The 18884-nt window shown below is 37.0% G+C and overlaps 1 protein-coding gene across 1 annotated transcript in view; it reads left to right on the forward strand.

Moving 5' to 3' along the window:
* CTNNA1 (catenin alpha 1) overlaps window positions 1-18884 on the forward strand; it is a 174374-nt gene that overhangs the window by 123536 nt on the left and 31954 nt on the right. The window contains exons 8-9 of the mRNA XM_007517548.3: window positions 6257-6337; window positions 7426-7578. Of these exons, the coding sequence (XP_007517610.1) occupies window positions 6257-6337; window positions 7426-7578 (234 nt within the window). The remainder of the gene's footprint in view (window positions 1-6256; window positions 6338-7425; window positions 7579-18884) is intronic.

Here is an 18884-nt window from a genome sequence, read left to right on the forward strand (position 1 = left end):
TGATTTGCATAGGTTGATTGAAATTTACACGACCAGGCCCTTTTTGTATTGTTATCCTCCAGTGATCTTTAAAATTCTGAAATGTAGTTTGAATTCATCCTTCCTTTCTCTATTCATATTTTGAATAACTTTTCATCTAGGTGTGTTTCTCCTTGACCATAGTTAGAACAAAACCATTTGCATGGAACAAAATTGAAAATTACGATGTCCCTTCATGTTTACTTGAAGCATCTCTTTTAGTTTTAGTGGACTTTCTGACCCAGTTGACTGAATGTAAAGGGATGAGTCCGCATGTATATAGGCTGGAGGTTAGCACTGGTTGCTGAAGCTTGGAAATGGCATTTCCTTAGAATCCTTTTAATGTGCTCTCCAGTAGAGGGACAACGGTATATGCTAGTGGGGACAAACAAACAGTAAATAAAATGAAATACAAATTAACTTGTTTTGTCTGTGTAAAGAAAAATCAGTAGCACAAATTTGACCTACAGAAAGCAAGTCATTTTTTTTATTATAGAAGTCTTAGAGTGGTGTTGTCAGCATTATATTTGTCGATCCCCTGCCCTACTGTTGAAATACTCTAGTTACATCTTGACCCCTCAAGTGTTGATTCTGTCTTATTTGTGCACACACGTGTGTGTGTGTGTGTGTGTGTGTGTGTGTTTTGTTTCTATCTAATTACTTTGTGATTTACTCCATTATATGTACATGTATCTGTGTCTTCTCTCTCCCTTTCTTTCCAAGAACTCCTAACCTCAGGCATGAAAGTATTTTGTGTAAACTGCTATATTCTTCCTCTGGCCCTAAGGAGTGTGTTTCTAATGCCTTCAGTCTTAGCCTTTGATGGCTATACCTCAATTATGAAAATGTAGTAAGTGGCCCCTGGCTTTTGCAGACAGAGTAAAATGAATATCCTTTTATATCTTTATACCCTTAGGTAAGTTTACATATAAGGTAAGTTCCTTATATGTAAAGGTAAGTTCCTTATAAGCTGCAGAGTACAGAATACATTTAAAACAGACAGACATTGCCACTTTGCCTGTTGGAGTTTTAAAACCACTTTATATTTCCCAAGTAATCACTAACTATGTAGTAGATACACCCAGCCTTTCCTTAATACCATATAGGAATTAAAAAAGCTGTCTCTGAATCTGAAAGGTGACAAGTGTTTTTTTCTGATATTTTTCTTTAATTATAAATGTGATTGAGAATATTTTTGCATGTAGGTTTATATATTTTTGTACTATTTGCAGGACTGATATATTATTTGTCCATTCCCATTTCCCAAATTGATACTTCCGTTAGATTTATAGGGCACTTTTGCTTAATATAGAAATTAATACTTTGCTAAATGCTCTATAGATATTTGCACTATTTGGTCTCTAAAGATTTTTATGGTCTTTGCTTACTACATAATTTTAATGAATGACAAAATGGATAGGAGTTTTTAATATTAAAACATACTTGTAGGAAGTTGGGTGGTAGTGCAGCGGGTTAAGTGCATGTGGCACGAAGCACAAGGTCCCGTGTAAGAATTCTGGTTCGAGCCCCCCCCCCACCTCCATTTCTCTCTGTCCTATCTAACAACGATGACATCAATAACAACAATAAACAACAAGGGCAACAAAAGGGAAAATAAATAAATAAAAATAAATAAAAATAATTATACTTGTAATGTAGTGTGATACAACATCAATGAGATACTATAAAAATTTCAGTAAACAGATTCCTTTTTAATCCACTATCTTTGGGGCAAAGAGGATCAGATATCTTTATAAAATTTTTTATTTTATTTTTAATAATCAACGTAGAAGCCAAACTTAGTTGGAAGTCATCAGTTAACTGAGTATTTACAAATCTCTCTGGAAAATTCTCATGACTGAGTCTACTTAATATTCCTTTTTTTTTCTTTTTCTGGATTACTCATAGTTTCAGAAATAAAATCTGATACACTAGTTTGTATACACTTTTGTGTTGTATACCTGCCCGGAGACTTTCAGCATATACACGGCAGCCGTTTAGCACATAGATGATTGCCATTATGAGGAGATTGGGGCACCTCCAACACACAGTGTATTCCAGGCTGCTTTTAGTATTGGTTTAGGACTGGTTTTCTCCATCAAGAACATTTCTTATTTCTAGGGACTAAAATGTGCCTTGAGATACCACCAGCAACGCTAATAACACATTTCATTTCTACTTAGCTATTGCATATTTCACCCTTTCTTAACTGGAAAAGTTCAATAATGGAAACAGAGTGGAGAGACAATAGTGACTGGGTGAGGAAATGGTGGACATATGCACTTGCCATAGCAGCGAGACCTGGTGTCATTGTGACAGTGGTACAGAGGTAGGAGCTAGTAATCTGTTACGGTGAATGCTTACTCTTCCTGAGACAGGAGCCAGTACTGGGGGAAGGATGGAGGATTGTTTTGAATTGGATGTTTCTTGGAATTACTATTTTTTAATAGATCTGTTTTATTTGTTACATATGAGGGGGGGAGGAGAGAGATTTTCAAATGAGTCAGAGAGGATAAACCAAGAGTACCACTCCAGCTCACATACTGAACCAGGAACTTGAGGCATGAAAGTCTGATGTTCTAACAATCAAGCTGTTGCTCAGCCTCTGTTCTGAATTATTTTCTCAGATTATAAACCCTCTAAAAGAGTGATTATGACTAGTCCTGCCCACTGTAATGGATGCTTGTTAGAGTGTATATAAATAATTATACTGTCTTTACAGGGGATAATGTGACTTCTTTATGTTTTTATTAAAGATAGGTTTTGAAGCCTCATTCACTAAGCCAGAATTATGATGCTGTAAGCTATCCCCTCAGTTCACCTGAAATTTATTTGGTGAAGAGAAGCTTTACATTGAAACTCCAGACATACCTTATCTTCTTATACTGTCCTTTTGTCATTGCTTAGCAAGGACATACCAGAATTGAATGAATCTACATGATTTCTCTACATAGTAGGACAGTCTCAGTAACCCAGTCTCTTACTTTAAATATTCATTGAGCAATTTCCCTTTGGTCTAGCTAAATCTACAAATAAAATCATAACAACTTTAATTTCAAAGAGAAGTAAAATCTTGTTTTACAGACCATCAAGCTTTCTACTTTCATTAAGTCATTATTAGGTTGTAAGTGTGTGAACTTGGTTCCTGTTATATTTTAAGTGATTAGAACTCTGAACTTGCTATTTGGGCTGCACTCTTAGAACAAAAAAGGGATGCTTTGATTTAAAAGGTGGCCTGATTGTATAACTAGAAAGTTTAGTAAATAATTACTTTTGAGTTTCCCCCTCCTGGTTAATGAGGCATAAACTTCTAATTCCTAAAGTTACAAGAAAGACAAATTGATTTTTTTTTTTTTTTAGTGTAGTTTGACAAAGACAGAATTAAGAGACTCATGGTGTAGGTTGCATGTTAAAGTGGATTTTACCGTGCGGCTATAATTACCTCAAAAGTTAAGTTTAGGGAATTGCCTTACATAACTTTCAAACTAAAACCTAACCCAAGTGAGGAAATTCCTAAGTATTTTAGGTTATACAGAATCAGTTTCTCATGAAATCGTTGCCCCCTGCTATTAACTTTCAAATTCTAGGCAGTGTCCAGAAAAGTTGAACTTTTAGGACACACCTGCGCAATAAATTGTGACCAGGAAAATGACTTTTGGGGTTATTCAGAGGAACAAATTTTTTTTTTCCAAAGTCAAGTATAACCTGTTCTTTCTTATAGTCAAAATTGGTGGAGTGGGGGTAGGAATTAATGTAGCTTTATAAAGACATTTTCTTAAAGTGGGGTATGATGTTAATTATGAGTTTGGTTTTATTTATATTTTAAAATTCATTTTTAGCCATTTTTGTCTTAGATTCTGGAATTTTGATATTTGAAAAATGCAAGCAACTAATTAGACTTGTCAGGTTCTTTCTGACTGATGACCATGAGTGGATCACAGCTTATCCTGCAGGCAGAAATTCTCATCAGAGCCAGTTTTCATTAACTTTTTTAAATCCGTTAATAGCAATATTAGTGGAATACTTGATTTTTAAAAATTCATTTATTTTCCCTTTTGTCACCCTTGTTTTTCATTGTTGTTGTAGTTATTGTTGTTATTGATGTCTTCGTTGTTAAGACAGAGAGAAATGGAGGGAGGAGGGGAAGAAGGGAGAGAAAGACACGTGCAGACCTGCTTCACTGCCTGTGAATCGACCTCCGTGCTGTGGCGCCACCCCCCCTCCCCCACCCCCACCCCCCCGTGGGAGCCAGGGACTGAACCAGGATCCTTAAGCGGGTCCTTGCTCTTTGCGCCACATGTGCTTAACCCGCTGTGCTACTGCCTGACTCCCCTTGGTTTTTTTTTAAATGTTTGTTTATTCCCTTTTGTTACCCTTGTTTTATTGTTGTAGTTATTATTGATGTCGTTGTTGTTGGATAGGACAGAGAGAAATGGAGAGAGGAGGGGAAGACGGGGAGAGAAAGACAGACATCTGGAGACCTGCTTCACTGCTTGTGAAGTGTCTCCCCTGCAGGCGGGGAGCTGGGGGCTCAAACCAGGATCCTCACTCAGGTCCTCGCACTTTGAGCCATGTGTGCTACCACCCAACTCCTGGACTACTTGATTTTCATTGACAGTACAGGAGTGTTGGGAGGAAAAGTAACAGATGTGTCCCTGACTGGATTTGCTAGTAACCATATCAATTTATCACTTTTTTTTGTCAACTCTTAATATTCATAAATTTCCTCTTGTCTCCTTTCTGTCCTCTACTAAACAACATTGGTGCTTCAGTGTTCCTTCAGTCTTGTCCTCAGTTCAGAGGCAGAGGGACAGATGTCATTATCTCCATTTAACAGTGGGTGGAGGATAAAAGATAAAATGAGTTACAATTGTTCACAAAAGGCACTCAGAAAACATATAACCACACCTCCCTGTCCTCAGCCACACATTTGTTTTACTGACTTACTACTTACTTATTACAAATTCAGACCAGAGTGTCTTGAGAGCACTCAGTGTTCACTGGGTGAAATTCCCGTCCATTTATCTCTCCTGTGATCACATGTTTTACAAAAGAGCCATATTGTTGTCTGGATGTTTTATAAGGAAATGCTTTTTAGTATAGTTCAGAGTTTAACAAATACTTAACTGCAGATGGCATATGACCAACACTTTATTTTTTCTTTCATTTACCATGTATTTTGGTTATAATGTTGCCCAAGGTAAATATCAGCTCAAACCCTTGACATCTGAAGTAGTTCTGATCTATATACCTCCCTCATGAAATAGGGAGTTACAGTTATATTATCACTAGCCTAGAATTAAAAAAATATATACGGCTGAAGTAATCATAAGTATTCTTATTTAAGCTGCACAGTATACATTTATTAATTCTGGCCCATCACAATACAGCTTAGTTTTAAATTTTAGCTGCTTCACATTGTTTTAGTGCCAGGTGCCGCCTTTCACATTTTTAAATTCTTTAATCTCAGAAGTCATCAAAATCACATATAACCAGTTCTTGCATTTCAAGGAGAGCTAGTTAATTAAAGAAACTGGTGTATGCTAAATCTTGAATCAAAATATAAATTAACTTTTTTATTATCTTAATTTTATTTGCTAAAGAGATAGCCAGAAATCTAGAGGGAAGGGGTGATAGAAAGGGAGAGACACCTGCAACACTGCTTCACCACTTGCAAAGAATTGCAGCTATAGGTAGGGACTGGGGGCTCAAAGCTGGGTCCTTGTGCATTGTAGCGTGAGCTCAACCAGGTGTGCCACCACCCGGCTCCATAAATTTACTTTTTAAAAGTAAAATTTTTTTTAAAAAATTTGTTTATAATAAGAAAACACTGACAAAAAACTTAAAATAAGAGAGGTGCAACTCCACACAACTCCCACCACCAGAACTCAGTATCCCCTCCCCGTCCCTGATAGCTTTCCTATTCTTTATCCCTCTGGGAGTATGGATCCAGGGTCATTATGGGGTACAGAAGGTGGAGTGTAAAAGTAGAGCTTTTAAATGAAAGTCTAGTTTCTTAGTTTCTCTTCTTTTGGTTAAAAAATCAAATGAAAAACAACCCTGAATTTCCATTATCAGATAATGTGGATTCTGGTTCTATAGCTAAGTTTTTATGAGAATAACTATATTATAACCAATTTTTAATCTAAAAATTATTTTAATGTCGATTTGGGCACAAATAGCTATCAGGCATAATTCCTTGCAAATTACTAAAATGTATTTCTTTCCCTTTTTCCAGGCTGGTCGCAAGGAAAGAAGTGATGCGCTCAATTCTGCAATAGATAAGATGACCAAGAAGACCAGGGACTTGCGTAGACAGGTAAGCTGGCAGAAAGTTCTGGCTTCCCTCCCAAGTTCTCAGTCTTGTAGTTTTATAAATGCTGGACCCATCTGTTTTATTGGGGAAAGGCTGAATTCTTATTGGACGCTGTTTTGTTGCTAATAAACTGCTAAATGACTAATAAAATCTCTAAGGAACCTAGAATAACATAGTCTCACAGGGATGGTCTGAATAAGTCATCTCTAGTATGAAAAGGATGTACAAGTATAAAAATCAATTTAAAATGATTTAGGGACCCGTGACAATAACTAGAAGGATATTAGCATACATATAGCAGAGACAGAAATTTTGGTTATTTATTTGACTTGTCCCTTTCTGACTATGGTCACAGTCCTTTTATGCCTTGGTAGATATAGAGATATTTCAGGTAATCAATTTTCTGAGTTAGTAAACACAAAAGAATTTCTTCATATTAATGTTAAATAATTTTGCTAATATTTTAGAATCAAATTGTGTTTTAGTCTTTAGAAAAGTAAAAGCAAGATTGAATTGATAAAACAGTTTATTAAAACTTAAGATATTGGATCAATTTCCAGTTAATGAAGGGTACTATTCATCTTTTTGTAAAATAGAATTAAAAGTGTGTTATCTCTTCAAATAACCTTTTGGTTTTAAGGTTCATAGTATACTGTGTTCATAGAACCCAGAAGGTGTTTTGGGGCTCAGTCTGCCCCCCCCCCCCCAGCTCCCACTGCCAATTTTTATTTAGATTGTTGTGCTAATTACATGTACTCTGAGACTATATGCCAGTTCAGCCCAGAACTGTGTGCTGTTTGGTTGAGTATTATTTATTTTCAGATATAAGTGTGTGGGGGTATGTGTGTGGGGGGTGTATCTTGAAACCTGTTTTTTTTTTTGTCTTTTTGCTGAAATGCTGTAACAAAATGTAAAATAATATCTACATGATTACATCTCCTATGTTGTAGAATATATATTTGCATGATTTCAAACTACTTAGAGATTCCATTTGGTTTAAAAAATAAAACAAAACAAAAAAACTAGAGAACTTAAAATCTAGTTTCTTAGAAGAAATAAAATTTTTCTATGATTTACAATTTGATTATTAGCTCCGCAAAGCCGTTATGGACCACGTTTCAGATTCATTCCTGGAAACCAATGTTCCACTTTTAGTATTGATTGAAGCTGCAAAGAATGGAAATGAGAAAGAAGTTAAGGAATATGCCCAAGTTTTTCGTGAACATGCCAACAAATTGATTGAGGTAAGTGTATTAGCAGTTTCATTAACCGTCAGTAACTTGGTATGGAGTATGGCAATCATTTGATCAGCTAATATTTTAGAAGCCTGCCTAAATTCAAATGTATAAGATGAAAGTCATTTAATATTACTAAATACTCATGCAAAACTACTATTTCAGTTGACTTATTTATTCACAGGATTAAATATACTCTCCAAACTAGATAGAGGAGAATCTGGCTCATGTTACGGTACACCAGGTCAAGGATTCAAGCCCTGGTCCTTACTTGCAAGGAGGAAGCTTCATGAGTGGTGAGGCAGTGCCAGGTGTCACTCTGTCTCCCCTGTCCCTCTCAATTTCTGTTTCTATCCAAAACAAATAAAAATATTGAAAAAGAAAAAGATGATCCCTATCCAGCTCCACTTAGTGTTAATGCAAATAAAAATCAATCCTGATATGACTAGAACTTAGAGAAGGGAGAAGTGAATCTACTCTTGAGCTCTAGTCATACTACCTGGGTTTGCATCTGGAAAGTTATTTCTTTTCCTTTTTTTCTCTATACTTCCCTCCTCCTTTCCCTTTCTTCCTCCTTTCCCTTTCTTCCTCCTTTTCATTTTTAACCAGAACACTGCTCAGCTTTGCTTTATGGTGGGGGGTTGGGGATTGAACTTGGGACTTTGAAGCCTCAGGCATGAGTCTATTTGCATAATCATTATGCTATCTTCCCCTCTCCTTTTCTTGTCATCATAGGGGCTTCAGTGCTTAGAGACAAAGACAGAAAGACAGGTGGGGGTGGCAGGGGCGGAGACACCCAAGTTTCCCAATGTATTAGAGACTGGGCTCTAACCTGAGATCTACTCATGGCAAAGCAGGCTCTCACCCAGGTGAGCTCTCTTCCTGCATCTGGCAACCTCTCTGAATTTCCAGTATTTTATTTGTAAAACGAGAATATGGTTATCTATCTCAGGGCTGTTTTGAGATTTGAGAGAGATGATGTATGTCAATTGTTTCACCCTTTTCCGGAGATACAATCCAGTCTGTTTTTTTAATTGAAGAATCTGAGCCCTTACATGCTGCTGATAAGATGTATTTAAATACTAGAATACTGTATGTGAGCAGTTACTTTGTAAGTTGACAAGAACAGAATTTAATTTCTAGGTAAGTTAGGCCACTTCCTGCCTTTTTAATAACTTGAAAATTATGTTATTATCTAATCTGTTCATTATGACTTTACTTCACAAATTTGAAATACAGTAAGCATATATCCAAGTTATTTGATTTTTGTAATCATAATGCAGTATTTGGAAAAGTTTTTCCATAGACCATTTGATAAGTTTGTCATTGTGTAAAAACAGAAAATGGACCTTTGTTGTAAAACATATGTCTTAAACATTTGGATTTATAGTAACATTAGGCCATGTTAATATTCTCAAAATGCTTCAGGGAAAACATCAGCAGTTACATTAAATGCATTACAAATTTTATGTCTAGTTTTTTTTAAAAAAAAATTAAATGTTATTTTGATTTGAATGAATTATATGCAGAATAGATAAGGCCAGTCTATTAATGATTTAGACATTTGAAATTAAATTCTGAAGACTTTAAGCATAATCTCATTTAGGATAGTCAGAAGACAGCATGAAGTGCAATCCACAAATAAAAAATGAATATCTTAAGTTATCCAGTCTCCTATAAGTAACGAACATATTACAAAGTATACCTGTGTGGCAGAAAGCCAAGCCCAACTAAGGTCATGGGATAGGGCCCATTGTGGCAGCTGAGCCTGAGGGCAATGCTAATCTTTATTGTACTCAAAGGGCCTTTTATTAGGGCCTATCTTGTCATCCTTAGCGCGCGCCCCCCCCCCCCCCCCCCCCCAGCAAACACCATTGATTGGCACTAGCTAAATACTCACTGTGTATTGGGAGCATATAAAATGTACTTTTTGGGGTTGGGCAGTGGTGCAACAGGTTAAGCACACATAGTATGGACCACAAGGACCCACGCAGGGATCCCTGTTGGAGCCCCTGGCTTCCCACCTGCAGGGCAGTTGTTTCACAAATGATAAAGCAGCTCTGCAGATGTCTCTCTATTACCCCCCCCCCCTCCAATTTCTCACTGTCCTATCCAATAAAAATGAAAAATGGCCGCCAGGAGCAGTGGATTCATAGTGTGCGCACTGAATCCCAGTGATAACCCTGGAGATAAATAAATAAAATGTAACATTTAACAGCATTTCTCAGCTAAGGAAACTGATGCTTAGAGAGGTGAAGTAACTTGACTCTGAGCATGCATCCCTCTAACAGAGGCCTGTGCCACTCTGTCACTGGCTTAGTGGAGATCCCAATGCACGACAAGAATATGCATGGCTGATGACTTTGGAGAATTGCTTCAGGTGCTTTTTCTCAGTTTAGACATACTTTCTATTTCATTTTGAACATCCCTAACCAAAGACCTCTTAGAATTTAGTGTTCCTTGTTTTCTAGCCCTATTTTAGTTTGATTCTGACCCCTTTATCATTTTTCTTTCTTTCTTTTCCTTACCCTCCACTTCCATCATCTCCCACACATATTATGTATGTATTAAATGACACTTGACTTCTTGTTGCTTAAGGCATATAACCAAAGGCTTTGTAGTCCCATTCTGAAAATAGATTACACTTATGATAATAGAGATACCTGGATATATAATTGCCTGTGTGCTTGAAAAGCAAGAGAGTTTTTAAAGTGCTATGGAAGTCTTAAATTCCTGGCTTGAGACAAAACTTTATCCTTTGACATAGCTTCTCCTTCCTACTTTTTTTTTTTTTTAATTTTTTTATTATCTTTATTTATTGAGTAGAGACAGTCAGCAATCAAGAGGGTGGTAGAGAGGGAAAGAGACAGAGAGATACCTGCAGCACTACTTCACCACTCGCAAAGCTTTTCTCCTGCAGGTGGGGACTGGGGGCTCAAACCTGGGTCCTTTCTCATTGTAATACGTGCAGTCAACTAGGTGCACCAGTACCTGGTCCCCCCTTCCTATTTTTATATTATAATGAAATACAGAATTAGTAAGACAGTCATTTAAAGCAAAGTTTAAATACTTCATTGTAATTGTTTTTTTTAATCTCCTGACTTTTCTTTCTTTTCATTATTTCCCTCTTAAGTGAAGTAAATGTGAGCCAACTGCAATTTTAAGGGCCTTTTGCAATTGTTCCTAAGTATGGGGGAGGGGAAATGTAAAAGTTCTATATGAAAGTTGGGTAGGACTGCTGGTGATAGCGGTATGGTAGGAAAAGAAGAGCTCTGTAGCCACTGAGAATTCTGCCATATATGTTCGGGAAGACTGACCCTTACTGACTACCTGGAGTTAGCATAGGGCACACAGGTAAAGGGCATGATTCCCAATAAGATTACCCTCAGTGTAGATACCAGCTACCAATTAGAGTTTCTATCACACCTCTTACTCTTGACCCAACTGACTATTAATTCAGAGTTCCCATATCCGCCCTTACTTTAAACGTCAGCTGTAAGTTGGGGGCAGGAGCATTCCAGACCACCTATACTTTCTGACCAATTTACTACAAATTCCAAGGGGAATGGTTCTTGCTGTCTACTTCAGGTTTGATAACTTTCTTGAACAACTCCTAGAACCATATGTACTTATGATTACACTTTATTACAAAGGATGTATAGAGGATCAGCAAATGAAGAAACATATAAAAGGTTTCAAATAATAAGATGTATCATCCTCCTGACACATTGGTTCACTGACTAAGAAGCTTCACTAAGTTCCAATTGACAAATTTTTTACTAGAGTTTCACTAGGAAGTTTTGATTGATATCACATTTAATTGAACTCTAATTTCTAGTCCCCCTTCCTTGCTCTTATTTTACATGATTTCTTCAGGCTATTTATATATATTTGTAGGATGAATAGCTCACTTGGATAGTATGCTGTCTTGTCATATGTATGACTCAGGTTTGAGTCCAGCTCCTACCACAATGAGGGTAGATTGATGCTGTGGTTCCTTTTCCTTATTTTCTACCTCTGTCTCTTAGACACACACACACACACACACACACACACACACACACACACACACACACACACACACACACACACACACACACACACACACACACACGGGGATGGGAGAGAGGAGGCTGGGGATCGGAGCACTGGTATAAGGTAGTACCAGGAACTGAACCTGTGACCTCAGGGGGCCTCAACTATGGAAGTTGGTACTGCTAACAGGATGAGCATCTCTAAATTCTTTGAATGCTTATAACTCAAGCGCCACTCCATATTGAATACCTGCTCCATGGACAGGTGGAGAGAGACAGCAGTAGGGCTGGGCAGTTATATACCTATTAAAGAACACATACTACCATGTGCGAGGACCTGGGCTCAACACCTCAGTCCTGTCTGCAGCGGGGAGACCCCACAGATAGTTAAGCAGTGCTGCAAGTGTCCTAGCAATAACCCTGGTGGTGACTGAAAGGAGGAATGGAGGGGAGGAAAGACAGGAAGAACCATCAGTCAAGACCTCCAGCTTCCCAGATGGAGACTCTCACCAGCATATTCCATAAAGCTAAATGGCTTTAGCTATTTAGTGATCTCATTCAGATTCTCAGCTGATAAGTCAGCTAGTCCCAAGGTTTCCCCTCCAGAGTATAGCTGCTACATACCATCTCCATTTAAAAAATAGACACTTTTTGGGCAATATATTACTAGGAAGAGACCAGAATACCACACAGCTCTGGCATAAAGTAATGCCAAGGATTGACCCTGTCACCCCTGGGTCTCAGGCATACATACAAGTTACATGCTGAAATAGCTCCCTGGCCCCATCTTCATTTTTATCTGTTTGGGTTCTGTTACTTGATGCTACAGTTTTGACTCTCATTCAATAAAATTACTTAGGTGCAGTCTAGTTTTCTGTCCTATTAGGATTGTTCCTGTCATTGCTTTTGATATTATCAACAGCTTCTTCAAATTTAAAACACTTCTTTTTAAAGAAAAATATATCCCTTCTCCTTTTATCCAGTCTGATGTTTAAAGAATGTCATCTAAGTCAAGAATAGGCTAGTACCTTTCATCTTGCCACTAGAAATCATTCTCTTGACTAAATATTTTTTAATATAGTTTTCAGACAGTTAAGAACCCTTTTTTTTATCTTGCTCTGTAAGTTATCTAGATCAAATCAAGTCTATATGCTTCCCCTCTGTTTCTTTCTCAGTATCTCCCATGATTACCCTATTAAAATTGGTTTGATTGCCAGAAATATAGCTTATATTATGAGCAGTTCTTTGTAGATTCCAGCTGTCTATCTGCTTTTATTGTACTGCCCAGTGATTTTGTATTTCTTCCAATTTTCCCCATGAACACATGGGTGTTACTGTCTATCAGTTGGCTGCTCCTGAGTTTAGATGAACTCTTTTTACGTCTGATCCCTAACGTGTCTAGTTTGGTTTATTGAGTATTAGAAAATACAGCACTGAAATAAAGAGTGGCCTTTTCGCAGAACCATTCAGGGATTAGTATGATTGCTGCATTGGAGGTCTAGCCTCACAGAAGCTCTCACCAGCCTTCTTACTCAGTGTTGCTCTGTAGCAACACCACCTGAGCTCATTTGCCCAGCTTCTTTCTTAAATATATTAGAAGAGCCTCTGAAAGCATCTTGTGAGACAAGGCACCTAGAAGATAATGATGAAAGTGTCAGTTTATATTAGGTACAGCATTATAATACTGCCATTGGAAACTGCAGCTTTTAAAATTAACTATAAAAGAAATACGAGTTAATGCTAGAAATTTTAGAAATAAAGAAAAGCACAGTGGAAAAGAAGCAACATTTTGGAGTAGACAAACCCACACCCACCATCTGAGCTGATCTTTTAGAATTACTTAAAATGATTTTTTTTTAAAGCAAATGGTAGCACAATGTTAGATGTATATCATCTTTTATCCCTATATTATATTTTGGTTGTTTTACTGACAACATTTATATTTACTGCTTACTAGTTCAATAGTCCACTTATTTAACTAGTCTTCTACCATCAGACATTTAGGTTACTTAAGGGTTACTTACTTATTTATTTATTTATTTATTTATTTATTTATTTATTTATTTATTCTCTTTTGTTGCCCTTGCTATTTTATCATTTTTGTGGTTATTATTGTCGTTGTTGTTGGATAGGACAGAAAGAAATGGAGGGAGGAGGAGAAGACAGAGTGGGGAGTCAGGGTCTCGAACCAGTATCCTTACGCCGGTCCTTGTGCTTTGCACCATTTGCACTTAACCCACTGTGCTACTGCCTGACTCCCCAGGGATATTTATTTTAAAAGAAAAATTCTATTTTTACATATAGTGATCTAATAGATAATTTTATGCTTTCTTTCCCCTTTTTTCCCCGCTTAGTTACTCAAGCTAAAAATGTAGTTGTAGTCATACTTGGTAATTCTTTTCCTCCTCATTTTCCACATTTAATACACTAGCCCCATATACTTTTCTTTGTTTTCATGTTCATCTCCCAACCCCAAGCCATCATATCTCAGTGAACTTTTCTGTCAGCTTCCTAGCTGATTCTTTTGCTTACACTTTTGTCCTGTTCTGGTCTTATTTTGACAAAGCAGCTATTGTGAGCCTGATAAATCAGATCATGTCATTTCTTCACTTTAGAACTAGGTGATACTCCCTGTTTACATGACTTCTCGGCAGACTTGGGATAAAAATCTGAAAAATCCAGATTCTTATCTATCTAGGTACACTATCCATTTTCTCCCCATTATATCTCTTTTATGTTGTGTTTTTTATTATATCCAAACAAGTCTTCTTCAATCCCTGGGCCCCTCTGCTTGGAATGTTTTGCCTCATACATTCTGTGCTGTAATGTTAACTCTACAGGAAGATTTTTCTGAGTCATTTGCCCAGTCCAGCCTACCCTCCATCACCCATTTTTTTCATCTTGTCACCTGCTTTATATCTTTTAAAACACTTCCCACTGGCATTATTTGGTATGTTTTATTTCCTTACTTTGTTCCACACCTCTTATTCCTATAGAGTGTAAATGTTTGATAACATGGGCCTAGAACAGTGCCCAGAAAATGGTAACTGACCAGTAACTAGTAGATGAATGAATCTATTGATTCTCAAAGGCAGTATTACAGTCTCCAAGTACTCAGAATTCAGAATTCTGAGAAACCATCTTTAAAACTTATGATTCACTGATATAAGGATAGTACTTGAGAGCAACGAAGAGATAGTTCACCTGGTTGGGTGTGCACCATGCCATGGTTTGAGGGTTCAGGGGTGAGTCCCAACACAATGTGGGAACTCCACAGCCTTGGGAAGCTCCAGTGCTATTGTCTCTTATCTGAAACAAAAAGAATGAAAATAGCGTCATGGGAGCTATAGCCTCACACACATATAAAAATTAGAGAATAAGTGATTTCTGTAAGTGAACTTTAACTTCAGTGAGCATTGTATTGTTCTAGAGTACAAACACCCACAGTGTTTATACAAAAGAGTAGTATTAATGGTGTCATTGTCTATTATGTGTACATAAGGGAAAGAATTGGAAATTATTTTGGATGGGAAGAATTTGGAATCTTTTATAATGGTTGTAACATTGACATGAGCAGTATTTTCTTTTGCTAGAAAAAACATTTTCAGAAGCCTATATAGCAAGCTTTCTGTAATTGAGGGGGAATATATATTCTTTAAAATATATATGCATATACATACACCCATACATACACACACACCCCAAATGCCTATAGAGTTCCTAATGTTCTAGTTATCTATCTAGGTATTGGTGATATAGTAGTAAGAAAGATTCCTTCTTGTACAAAGTCACCTTCTACTGGAGATACAGTGAAAGTGAGTTTATATGATACATATATTTTTGCATAATAAACTGAACATAATATTTATAATAGAAAGTTTTAAGATAAGTGAAAACAAGTTATCCATTTTATTGATGTTTGAAGTAGGCACTGAGCAAAACTGTTATTTAAGCAGTATTTTAACATGTAAACAATATATAACCAGATAATATAAGCAGATAATGTTGATTCTTGCTAACTTGGCTCCTGAAAGTTTTTTTTTTTTTTTTTTTTTTTTTTTTACCAGAGCACTGCTCAGCTCTGGCTTATGGTGGTGCAGGGGATTGAACCTGGGACTTTGGAGCCTCAGGCATGAGAGTCTCTTTGCATAACCATTATGCTATCTACCCCCTGCCTTCCTGAAAGTTTTTATTGCTTTACTGAAAATACTACCCTCCCAATAAAATAGTGTAAACTTGCTTTCAATTTACTAGTACGTTCTGAATAGTATTAGGGATAATATCCACGTAGAAATGAAAAATTTTTGAAGCCTACTCTAAATATCCACAAAACTATATAATGACTAGAAGTCTATGAGCTCAAGTCAATTTCTCTAGTCCCTCTTTGTGCGGATGGTATATAAAAGCTGTTTGATGCTATTAAATTCTTATTAAATGATACATGATTTCACTTGGGAAAGCAAGTGACAGTTTTTGACATGAGGTTGAGCTTAACCTATTTTCCCAGGTCCAGTTTGGACCTGACTGCCTCATACCCAACTTGTCAATGGGATCTAGTACTGCCCATGTGTGGTATTAAAGACTGAAAGGTGTATAGAGATTGTGTGTCCCCGGGGCCAGGTGGTGGTGCACCTGGTTGAGCACACAAGGCTGGTGAGCAGGGGATCAGGAGCTGAGGGGTCAGTCATGGTGAGCTGGCTGTCACCTTTCTTCACTATCTCCTCTGTTGTGGAATATTTATCACTGAGAGATTCTCATTCACCCATTTACAAAAGGGCATGGCAGTACTTGACTCAGCCATATCAAATTAATGATTAATGTTGCTCTTTAATTTAAAATGAACTGAAGTGAAGATTTTATTTTCTGTCAAAAATATTAACCTTTTGCCAATAAAGTAACATGCACATGTCCTTTCTAATTGTTTCATTCTTTTCCCACCTCCTTTTCTCTGTGAACAGCTTAATAGCCAAAGAATAATTAGTTTTCCCTTTAAAATTTTTCTGTCCTATGAGTTATTTTTCAATTTCACTAGTTGAGAGTGAAATAGAGAAAATGTCACTTATGAAATCTTGCCTATAAAAACTGTCATTTAGTATCCCTTCCCCTCAGCCCAGATACTTGTATTAAAATGTGCTTCTTCTTATAATGAAGTTTCTGCAGTAAGATAGTATCTCATTTATTGCCTGATGAATTAAGAACCGAAAAGTAAATGTAACTGGTATGCTTTTGAGCAGAATTATCACTGCTTGCTATTCTCCTGTACCCCAGTATTTGCCATTGTCCAGAACTTCATAGAGTATAGCTTTATTGGCTTAAAAATGTGTATTTTAGCTGCAAATTGAATGACCTATACAATAACTTTTATTTTGTGGCATGCCAATATGTGTGGTAAAGCAACCTTGAAGAAGGCTGTGTAAGGAGCTTTTGAATCAAACATTGACCATACAGAATCTAACTGCCATCTCAGGTATATTCTCGTGCCACTGTGTGATACTGTAGCTTAAAGTCTTGCAAATAGCAAATTAAATGAAGTTTCATTTTTTTTAGCACTATAGGATGGTTTGCATAAAAGTCATCAATTATTCTTCAGGAAAAAGATGACCTTGGATTCCAGAAACTTGTTCTAAACATAGTAAATATGGTCTTCTACGTTTTAAAATGTCTGAAAGTTTGGATGCATGAGACTGTATTAGGCAAAAGTGTCTTATATGCAGTTGTAACATCTTAACTTCCCCCTCCCTGAATAAACTGTTGTGGTTGAATTTGCATAGTCAAATTTTTAAAATGACCAACTGAAGACACTGGATGAACCTTCTTATCAAAGGACCTTTGTTTTTTTTTAATTTTTTTTATTTAAGAAAGGATTAATTAACAAAACCATAGGGTAGGAGGAGTACAACTCCACACAATTCCCACCACCCAATCTCCATATCCCACCCCCTCCCCTGATAGCTTTCCCATTCTCTATCCCTCTGGGAGCATGGACCTAGGGTCATTGAGGGTTGCAGAAGGTAGAAGGTCTGGCTTCTGTAATTGCTTCCCCGCTAAACATGGACATTGACTGGTTTCTTTTCTCTTTGAACTTTGGTAGAAATAATTAAGCAAGCATTTAGCTTATTCTTTTATAAATATTTAATTTCCCCCCTAATTTTATTTGTGGTAACAAGATTGTAAGATTACTACACCCACCACCAAAATTCTGTGTCTTTACTCTTAGCTTTTTTTTTTTTTTAATCTACAAATCTGAGACTCCTGATGGCCATTTACATTTTTCCTTTTATTTTTTATTCAATAGAACAGAAAGGAATTGAGAGGGGAGGGGAGATAGAGAGGGGTATTCATTACTTGTGAAGTGCCCTCCTTGCAAGAGGGAAGCTAGGGCTCAAATCTGGGTCCTCATGTGGGTCCTTGCACCACCATGTGGGTCCTAACCAGGTGCAGCACCATCTGGCCCTTTAGCTTATTTACTAAGATGAGTAGATAACCCTGCTTGGTCATTTTTAGAGATAACAGGCTAATATTTAGACAGGAGCCTTTCCAAGTTTTACCAAGAGATTATCTTGGCTTCTAGATGGAAGTAGAGAACTTCCTAAGTGTTTCATATAATAATAACATAAATGGAAATGATTATAGTACCATCTGGGTGGTAATCTATAGGAGAATGTCTTTTAAAAAGTACAGATAACCAAGCTATCTAAAATAATTTATGATGTTTCAGTAAATTAACTATTTTGAAACCTGTTATTAAAGATATTTATATTTGCATCCTGCTACTTCTATTTATTTACTTATTTATTGGATAGAGACAAAAATCAATAGGGAAGGGGAAGATAGAAACAAAGACCCCTGCAACATTTTACCATTTGTGAAGCTTCCCCCTTGTAGGGGTGTGTGTGTGTGTGTGTGTGTGTGTGTGTGTGTGTGTGTGTGTGAGAGAGAGAGAGAGAGAGACTGGGGGGGGAGCTTCTATCAGTTTCCTTGTACACTGTCATGCATCCTTCCTTTTTTAAATTTATTATTGGATAGAGACAGAGAAATTATGAGTAGAGAGGGAAGGAGAGACAGAGACACCTGCAGTTCTACTTCACCACTTGTGAAGCTTTCCCCTTACAGGTCAGGGGCTTGAACCCAGCTCCTTGCACACTGCTCTGTGTGAGTGTGTTTGTGTATGTGCACTTAACCAGGTGTGTCACCACCTGGCCCCCTAGATGTCTTTATTTTGAGCAAAAAACAAAGAAAATAGAGAAAGAATAATAGATAATTATGAACTATAATTGACAC

Source organism: Erinaceus europaeus, chromosome 2, assembly GCF_950295315.1.
Source record: "Erinaceus europaeus chromosome 2, mEriEur2.1, whole genome shotgun sequence".
In the NCBI taxonomy this organism is placed as follows: domain Eukaryota; kingdom Metazoa; phylum Chordata; class Mammalia; order Eulipotyphla; family Erinaceidae; genus Erinaceus; species Erinaceus europaeus.